Source organism: Equus quagga, chromosome 12 (genome assembly GCF_021613505.1).
Source record: "Equus quagga isolate Etosha38 chromosome 12, UCLA_HA_Equagga_1.0, whole genome shotgun sequence".
Taxonomy (NCBI): domain Eukaryota; kingdom Metazoa; phylum Chordata; class Mammalia; order Perissodactyla; family Equidae; genus Equus; species Equus quagga.
Window position 1 is genome coordinate 100,736,355 of NC_060278.1, and position 10,145 is coordinate 100,746,499.

Here is a 10,145-nt window from a genome sequence, read left to right on the forward strand (position 1 = left end):
AATTCACTACCCTGGGCCTGCGACCTGTCTTGACCTTAGATACAATGCCAGCTGTTGCCACTTCAAGCTCCGACTCTTCCCGCTTGGGGCCTTGGGCGCAGCACGTCACCTCTCTGCACCTTTATTTTCTCCTCTGTAAAATGGAGATAATGGTTTTGATTATCTATTGCTGCATCAAATCACCCCAAAACTTAGTGGTATAAAACAGCAGCCAATTGATTGTGTGGGCCAGGGCAGGGCACAGAGGCACCAGGTGGCACCTGCTGGGCCAGGGATGTTCCACTGGCTCCTTCTTGTGCTTGTCTGACATCTGGGCTGGGCGGGCTGAGGAGCTGGGGACTTTTCTTGCCTAGTTCTCTTTGCGCTGGCTTGCGCTTCCCCATAGCATGGCAGTCTGGCCTCCCAGAGCAGGCCCACAACAGATGGGAAGTGGAGGCCACCATGTCTCTGGAGGCGTGGGGATGGAAATTGACACAGTGTCATTTCTGTCGTGTTTTATTGGTCAAAGCCGTCACACAGCCCAGCCAGATCCGAGGGGCAGAGGACATGGACCCCAGGTCTTCATAGAAGGAAAGTTAAGGGTTTGTGACGGAGTTTAACCCACTGCAAATGGGATCCGCTCCGCAGAGTTGTAGTGAGGACTCGATGAGGCAGGAACGTGTGCTTTCCATCCGCCAGAACTGCCCGAATGCAAAGATGGCCGACGCCAAGCGCACGAGGGCGTGGAGCTGCTGAAACTCCCGCAGATCTGCTGGCGGGAACGCAGAAGCTGCCACGCTTGGGAAAACGGGTGGGCCGTTCCTTATGAAGTCAGACGTGTGCTTGGCCCACATCCCGGCAATTCTGATCCTGGGTAAGTGTCCAAGAGCAATGAAAACACGTGTCCACCAAGGTTCGTACACGAATGTTCACGGCAACTTTGTCCATCAGCAGGAGAAATGGGTGAAGAAATGATTGTTTACTGATACCCTGGAACTCACAGCGATCCTAAGAGTGGCCTACTGTACGTGGCAACGTGAATGACTCTCACAGAAGTGATGTTGAGTGCAAGAAGCTGGACCCAAGGACACGGTCTGGTTCCCTTAATACAAAGTTCAAAAGTGGGCAAAACTAACACACGGTGACGGAAGTGAGGTAGCGTCTGGCTTTGGGAGGGTGGTCGTGACGGGGAGGAGGCGTGAGGGAGCCTTCTGGCACGGTGGAATGCTCTATACATTGGTCTGGGTGGTGCTTACACAGATGTGAACACACACATGTAAATTCACCAAACTGGCCACTTAGGCCTGAGCACTTTACTGTGTGTCATTTGCACTCAATTAAAAATAACTGCTTAGCATGCGCCTGCTGTGTATTAAGTGACCCATAAACGGTAGCTTCTGAGGTTGCCGCCATCATCATGAAAGCAGAGGGCCGTGACACCAAGGAGGTTATTCACAGGAACGACTGATGAGGCCTCCCAGCTCAGCACCCTCGGGGGTTTGGGCAGCTCGTTGGGGCGCTCAGAAACCCCCCTGGCCTCAGGCCCCCCTCTGGCGGGGAGCAGACTCTTACTTCGCTCACATAAATGGAGAAAATATCCTGTTGGCCTCGGCCCAGCAGTTGCATTTGGCGTTGGCGTGTGCTCCTGGGTCAAGTGCATTTGGCTGTCCCTCCTGGGCCCTGAATCATCCTGGGCGGCCGTCTCTGCTCTGTGATAACCCCCGTGTCCGCTGCCCAGACTTCTGGGCTCTGGAGATCAGCTCTGGGGTGCGGGGAGAACAGGCTGGGGAAGGGCCTGCCGACCCTCAGGCCAGTAAACCTGGCGGGGGCTTCATCCTGGCAGAGGCTCGGAAAGCATCTGATGGCAGTCTCTCTGCTCTTCTCAGTACTGTGTGGAACGCGCAGACTCAGAGGCCTGTGACAGGATGACGTGAAGCGGCTTGAGTGTGGGAAATGAAACGTGTCGCTTTCCTTTGACTCCCCTATAACAAGAAAAGGCCCAGCGTCGCAATGGACACCATGTTGGGGAGACTCTAGGGGGTGGTGGGGACTATGGTTAAGCAAAGTGGGCAGCTGTCACTTAGCTCTGGCTGGTTGTTGCCATGTGGAACATGAGCTCAATGTGGCCAGGCCTTCTGATTTTTCACAAGAAGCCATAAATCTGGGTTTCTAAGGGAAATATCCTTAATTTTAGATCTTGGCACCTAACTTGGTTGTGATTTCGAGCTTTTTTTTTAGACATGAGGCAGGCTGGCTCTGCATGGGCCCAAAAGAACATGTCTACAGACCTGGTGTTAGGGGGTGGCCTCAGACCAACCTGCACTTGAATCCTCCGTCTCCTGCGTTGTGGCTTTGTGACCTTGGGCCCACTCATTTAGTTTCTCTGTTTTTTTCAGTTTCATCCCCTATGAAATAAGGTTGAAGGTAAAATAGTGTCTCCATCTCGGAGGCTGTTCCCAGCACGTGGCGAACTTTCCTGGCGTCTTGGTACCGTGATCCTCTTGACCCAGCCTGTGTTCAACACCCTCAAGTCTGCCCCTATCGTTCCCAGCCCGTGGGGGAACCAAGAAAAAGGCCTGAGGGTCTTTCAGACCCCAAAGATGACTCTCTGCTTTTCCCCCAAATATGTGCAGCCTGCCTTCCAGGCAGGCGTGGAGGCCCCACTGCCTACGATTTCAGTTTGTGGAGAAGCATCTTCAGAGAAGCACTTTCTCGCTTGGCCCATGGACCCTCTCTGTTCTTCCCGTTCCTGCGGACTTAGAGGAAAGCTGGCTAGCGCTCCGGGCCTCCCCTCTCCACAGCGTTCCCTGCGCGCCTCCAGGTTGCTGACCCTCCTGATTCTCACTTGTTCTCTCCCTGTTTGTTTCTCTAGAAATTAACAGACAGAAGAGATTTGTGTTCAATCCACTGCGTTCTGACCTTGCCATGAATTATCTGCTCTCTCTTGCATCATGGCGATTTCTCCTGGGTTAGCCTTGTGGAGGGATGGGTGTCCCTCTAGACATTTGTCCTTGGGGAGACAAGGATATTGAGGACTTTCTCCTATTGCAAGTAACAGATGCAGGTGCCTGCAGGAGCCAGGCAGGATCTGGACAGGGGTGAGGTGCTAGGGAGGGGTGGTGACTGTGGAAACTGGAGAGCTCCTGCCCCATCTGGAGGGAGCCATGTCCACTCCCAGGATGCGAACTGGCGAAACCCTGGGCCGCAGAAGCGGAGTGCATCAACTTAACCACTCGGCCACAGGGCCAGCCCCCAAAAACTTTTTTTTTTTGAGGAAGATTAGATGAGCTAACATCTGCTGCCAATCCTCCTCTTTTTGCTGAGGAAGACTGGCCCTGAGCTAACATCTGTACCCATCCTCTTCTATTTTATGTGGGACACCTGCCACAGCATGGCTTGACAAGCAGTGTGTAGGTCCACGCCCAGTATCTGAACCAGTGAACCCTGGGCTGCCGAAGCAGAACGTGCAAACTTAACTGCTGAGCCCACAGGCCAGCCCCCAAAACATTTTTAAAATTAAAATTTTGTGCTGAGTTGTCACCCTGTGTTAGTTACCTATTGCTGTATGACACATTATGCCCAAACTTAGTGACTTAGACAGTCTCTTATCTGACAGGGTCTGTACGTCGGGAGTCTGGGTGCAGCCTCGCTGGGTCCTGCGGCTCAAGGGCTGTCACAGGCCGCTGTCAAGGGTTGTCCGGGGCCACGGTCATCTCAGGCCTCGACTGGGGCAGCATTGCGTCCAGGCCAAGTCAGCGGTTGTGGGTACGATTCAGGTCCTCACTGGCTGTTGGCTGGAGGCTGCCCTCAGTTCCCAGCCATGTGGGCCTCTCCATCATGGCCACTTGCTTCATCAGCGTTAGCAAAGAGGGCACGTGATAAAGAAGACGTGGGGAGAGAGCCTGCGCGAGCGAGCCAGCAAGAGAGAGCACCAGCAAGCTCGAGTCGTTTGTAGCCTAGTCCCAAGATTGACGTCTCTCCTTTGGCTGACTCCCCCTCATTAGCAGTGGGTTGCTGGGACCAGCCCACCGTCTAGGGGACGGGCTCACACAGGGTGTGAATACCAGGAGGCGAGGATCCCTGGGGACCGCGTCAGAAGCTGCCTGCACACGCCATGCCACACGCTGCTAAAGGTTCCTTCCTCACAGCATTCCAAGGAAGGAAGGACTGTCGTCATCACTTCACTGTCCAGAAAAGCCCAGGAGGGCTCAGAGAGGTGTGGTTGCTTGCCCAAGGTCACACTGTTCATGGTGGGTAGAGCTAAATTCAGACTCCAGTCTGAGTCATGAGTCCAGCTCCTCATGTGCCCACTGGGGTTTCTCTGGCTGTCCCCAGACCCCCCTCCAGCGTGGCGTTGGAGCTTAGCTGAAAACGCAGATTCCCAGCAGACCTCAAGCTAAACCAAACACGCAGGGGCCTGGGACCAGCATTTGACTGGCTTCCCTCAGGAGACTCAGAGGTCCCCTGGGATCAGTGCGCAGCTGCCCTCTGCACGGGGCAGATGGGGTCTCCCTCCTACACACACGCCGGAGGCTTCGGCTCGGTCCCTCGGCTCCGAGCGAGAACGGAGGCCTGAGTCCCGTTTCAGTGATCGATGGACAGAGGCAGCTTCACAAAGTTCCTAGTCAGTCGCTTTGGGGGCCCTTCCAAGAAAAAGACATTGAAAATTAAATGAGATGGTGTGTGGGAAATGCTTCGTCCAGTGTCTGCGTGGAGGAGGCACTGCTGATCCGTGAGAGCGGTGGTTTTCGTCGACATTATTAATGAATGTTAATGATTATTGTTAACTCATTAGTATTATTTCCAGTGCAATGAAAACTTGACTTATCTCGACTTCGGTTTAGAGAAGAGATTTTGATTCTTTTCGTTTGCTCTGGTTTGGTGGTTTAGAAAATGAAGATACTTAGTTTGGGACTGGTATTGTTGGGTTTTGGGGCGAGGACAATTTGCGGTTCAGGAACTAATACCTGGGTGGGTCTGTGTCCTGAGAGGCGGTGAGCTTGGTCCCCACCTGGGACTCTGCCTTGTTCCTGGGCCCGTCCTTGCACAGGATGCCGCTCACTGTGTCGGCTACCAGCGAGGTCTCTGCAGACCCTGGCCGACCAGAGGCCATGGGGAGGATGCGGTGACATGGCAGAGGGCCTGATGAATTGTTTTGTTCCTTGCAGATCAGGAGCGACACTTCCCAGATCTTGGAGGAAAGCATCCCACTCCTTAAGGCCAAGGTGACGGAAATGCGTGGCGTCTACGCCAAGGTGGACCAGCTGGAGGTGTGTCCAGGAGAATAAGCTTCCCCTGTGAGACCTGTGGACTCGTTCTGGCTCTTTTGGCCTCTCTTCCGAGATGCTGATCTGGCCTTGAGAGTGTCGGGTGTTAGACCCGTTGCAGGGAGGAGTGACAAAAAGGGGCCTACACTTACATGGTATTTAAAAAAATACAAAAAGTATGAATTTGTATAAAGTACTCCATTGAAAAATAGAGATACTTTATATTAAAATCTGAATTTTAAGCTGCTTTTTGAAATTCAGAAGCTTTGATAACCCTGGGCCCACATCTCTTTAAGTACTTTAATCTGTTTATTTTTCAAGGTATAAATACATTAAGTCCAGATGTCTTAAATGTATAGTTGAGTGAATTTTTACATATGGAAACTCCCATGAGAAGATGGCCCAAGTTAAGAAATAGAGCATCTCCAACCCCTGGGCTGTATTCTTATAGAACTGGTGGCAGCTGCTCCTCAGATGAGGCACGCGTTTTCCTGCTCACCACAGTCCCCACTGAGCCCTATTGCCTCACTGCTGACTTATCTCACTCATCGTTTACTTGGTGGGCACTGGGCCAAGCTATACAGTATCTCGTTTTTCCCTTTGCTGTGCTGCAAATTTGGTACCCTCACTACCCCATCTCCCAGAGGAGGAACATAAACTCCAAGAGGTAAGCCACTTCCCCAGAGTCACAGAGTCCCATGAAGCTGGGACTTCAACTTGCATTCACTGGAACCCAAGCTCTTAATCAAACTGGGGCCCTCACCTTGGGGTCCTGGCTCCTTGCGCAGGGGAAGCCCGGGAGGCTGGGGGGAGCTTGCGGTTTAATAGTGGTCACCCGGACAGAGGGGACTGGGCCCCTTCAAGCTGCAGAGGAAGGGAGCGTGGCAGTCAGCACCAGAGTTAGCAGAGAATTAACATTCTTGTCAGCCGAGAATGAGACAGGAATATAATTAAAACTTTGCCCTTGGAATAGCTGATTCATTTGAATTTTATTCCACACTTTTGAAAGAGGAAGGAAAGTGGGAAGATTTGCAGCCCCAGTTCCAGCCGTGCCTTGCTGGCCCAGCTCTCAAGTTTTCTCCAGCATTCAGTCCACTAACATTTACTGAGGGCCTACTGTGTGCCGCTGCGGGGCGCTCACAGTGAGACGGACAGTCCATGGCCATATTCCGGCAGGAGAGACACGACAGCAGACGTTACCATAGTAGTTTCCTGGGGCCACTGTAACAAATTACCACAAATGTGTGGCTTAAAACAACACGGCTTTATTATCTTACAGCTCTTGAGATCGGAGGTTAAAAATGTGTCTAATAGGCTAAAGTTGGTGTCGGCAGGGCTGACTCTGCGGGAGCATCCAGACTGGAGGCTCTGGGGGAATCGGGTCCTTGGCTCTTCCAGCTTCTAATGGCTGCCTGCGTGTCTCTGCTCGTGGCCCCTTCCTCCCTCTGCAGAGCCCACAGCGTAGCCTCCTCCCGCCTCTCTCCTGCTCCGATGCTCCTGCTTCCCTCTTATGAGGACCCTGTGAGGACGCTGGGCCCACCCGGATCCTCCAGGATCATCTCCCCGTTTCATGTGATTCCCCCTTGGTCACATCTGCAAATCTTTTTTGTCGTGTCAGGTAACGTAGGCACAGGTTCTGGGAATGAGGATGTGGACATCTTGGGGCCATTATTCTGTTGACCACGGTTACCAAGGGTGAGGCAAGCACTCTGGAGGAAAGGAGCGACCAAGGGGTGGGATCCACAGGCCCCTGGAGGATGGGGGGAAGGAAAAGGGGGGGGGGGGGGAGGGGTGGGCAGGGGCACAGCTCAGGCAGAGGCTCAGAGGAGGGAAGGATCTCAGCTCTGGGGCAGCAAGAAGATGGGGACGCTGGAAGGATCCTGGGATGGCCAGATTACGGGGACATGACCAGAGCAGGGCTGGAGAAAACGGGCCTCAGGCCTTGTGATCCACGGTCAGGATTTCGGCCTTTATCCTGAGGAATGGGGAGCTGCTGAAGAGACAGGCGAGCTCAGTGGTCAGGAGCTTACGCTCCAGAGCAGGCATCCCAGCCTGGGTGCTGCTGACACTTGGGGCCAGGAATTCTCCGTTGTGGGGCTGTCCTGTGCATTGTGGGACATTTCGCACCGTCCCTGGCCTCTGCTCACGAGATGCCAGTAGCATCCCCCCAGTTGTGACAACCAGAATGTCTCTAGATGTTGCCAACTTGCTCCTGGTTGGGAACCTCTGCCCTAGATTCCTGCTGCCTGGGTTCAAACCCTGGTCCCCAGCGGGGAGGGGGCTGAGCAGCGACACTGTCAGCTCGACCCACACGTGTCCCAAGATGCGTGCGCGCACCTGCACACACACACACACAAACACATGCAGTGACTGTGGCTCCCTCTGTGGAGTGTGTTTACCCCCGGACAGTCTGAGCCTTCATTTCCCTGTAAAGTGGGCTAACAACTGTCAGCTTCTTGAAGGCAAATCTTATCAATATTTCCTCTACAAAGATTTGTTGAAGCCTCACTCTGGGCTACGCTGAGATGGGTGCTGGGGACACAGCTGGTGGGAGACTCCTGGTCCCCTGCTAGTGGCATGTGAGGGTCCTGGATGAGGAAGTGGGCTGGATGAGACAGGCTGGCTGTGTGCCCACCTGCCAAGGGGGTGCTGCCCAGACCCAGAACAGACACAGCTCCCGGGGTATGACCTTTACACTAAGGCCTGGAGGATGGAGGAGTGAGCCTGGGGAAGGGGCAGCTTGTGCAAAGGCCCAGTGGCTGGACAGAGCAAGGCCGCTCAGGCAGTTGTGGGTGAGTGCAGAGCTCAAGGTCAGGGGTGAGGCTGGAGTGGTGGGCACAGACTGACCGTGTAGGGCCAAGTTGTGGAGTTTGGACCCTGTTTTGAGAATGACAGGACCCCTCAAAGGGATTACAGTTAGTATACTTCCCCTCGCCCCTGAGAAAGGCCAGAATGATTCTTTTTAAAGTGTTCCATTCAGAAGTTCTTAGTATATTTACAAGGTTGTGCAGTCATCACCAATGCCTGATTCCAGGACGTTTTCATCACCGCCTAAAACAAACACCGTATCCATTAGCAGTCATCCTGTACCGCCCCCTGCCCCGCAGCCGCGAGCCTGCTTTCTCCCTCTCTGGTGCCTGCTCTGGATGGGGTGGATGAGTGGAGCCATCCAGTACGTGGCCTGTGGTGTCTGGTTTATTTCACCTAGCGTGACGTTTTCAAGGTTCATCCATGTGGTAGCACATGTCAGAACCTCATTTCTTTTTACGGCTGAATAATATTTTATTGTATGGATGAATATACAGTATTCATCAGTTGATGAATATTTGGATTTTTTCCACTCTTTGGCTGTTATGAATAGTGCTGCTGTGAACATTCATGTCCAAGCCTTTGTGGGGACGTATGTATTCATGTCTCTTGGGTGATCCCTAGGAGTGGATAGCCGGGTCGTATGGTAACCCTTTTCAGGAACTGCCAAACTATTTTCCAAAGCGACTACACCATTTTACATTTGCCAGCAGTTATTCTAAGCTTTAGATGGAGATTACAAACTCAGGTGCCAACAGGCTCCAGGACTGTGCTGGGTGACCGGGTGTTAAGAGCAACTCCTGGGCCCCCTCCCCCATTACTTCTAATAGCTGGAGCTGAGAAGCACCTGTCCCCTTCAGTGGGGTACAAAGCTCCAGGCTGCCACAGTCCCCACTCTGCCCCAGAGACTCCCCAACATTGAGGCTGAGTGCATTTGCCTTGTATCAACCCCCCCCCCCCCACCCCCGGGCTGTTGCTTTCCTTCGAGTAGAGGAGTATTTGTCTGTAACTGGGTCTCTATTAAAAGGAGGAAAAACTCAGTCCACGAGGGCCATGGAGTTTGAGACCAATGGGAGAATACTTATTTCCCGCTATGCAGTGTGTGACATTAGAACAAGGAAACTTAGGACCCGATGAGGACTGACATTGTCCCGGGACGGATGGATCTCAGGGCCAGATGGCCTGGGCCTCAGACTTGCCCCCTGGGGAACTCTCTGCCCCCTTAGAGTCAGTGTCCTCCTCTGTAAGTTGGGACTATGCCGTCTGTCCCTCGGAGAGTGGTCAGCAGGGGGTCAGGCCAGCACGGGCACGTTGGGCTCAGCGGGGACAGGCGGTGAGTGTGGTGGTTGTTGCCCCCAGGCCAAGACGCAGACTGTGCAATGGATGCTCGCCACTCTGCCCCACCAGCCGGGGTCCCGGGGTGTCTGAGGTGTTGGGGGCTTTCAGGGAGCCCAAGACCCTCCTGCTCTCAGATCGGTGTGACCCGCCAGGCAGGGGCTTGGGATCCAGGGGGTGACTTTTCAGGCTAGAACCTGGCCCTTTCTCAGTTTTAATAATAAATGTCATCACTTACTGAGCACCTGCTACGAGCCAGAGACTGTAAGTGCTTCGCCCTCACAGCAGCTCCAGGAGGCTGGGCCCCTTATTAGTCCCATTTTACACAAAAGCAGCCGAGGCACAGAGAGGTGGAGTGATTTGCCCGAGGTCACACAGCTAGGAAGCGGTGGAGCTGGGGTTGAAATGTCTGCTCCTGACCGCTCCTCAGTGCTGAACGCTGGCTCTCCGGACAGGCCCTGCTCTGACGCGGGGCCTTTGCCAGAAGTGTTCAGATACCCAGTACTTACAACTATATTTTAAAAGAGCTGGGGAGCCAGCCCTGTGGCCAAGTGTTTAAGTTCACATGCTCCGCTTCGGCGGCCCGGGGTTTCACTGGTTTGGATCCTGGGCGCGGACATGGCACCGCTCATCAGGCCATGCTGAGGCGGCATCCCACATGCCACAACTAGAAGGACCCACAACTAAAATAGGCAACTATATACTGGAGGGATTTGGGGAGAAAAAGCAGGAAAAAAAAAAAGAGATTGGCAACAG

General features: G+C 53.6%; 1 protein-coding gene across 2 annotated transcripts in view; it reads left to right on the plus strand.

The window, feature by feature from the left end:
* BCAS4 (breast carcinoma amplified sequence 4) overlaps positions 1–10,145 on the plus strand; it is a 57,316-nt gene that overhangs the window by 17,116 nt on the left and 30,055 nt on the right. For both annotated transcript variants that reach the window (XM_046678198.1, XM_046678199.1), the window contains exon 3: positions 5,148–5,249. In XM_046678198.1, coding sequence (XP_046534154.1) covers positions 5,148–5,249 — 102 coding nt within the window. The remainder of the gene's footprint in view (positions 1–5,147; positions 5,250–10,145) is intronic.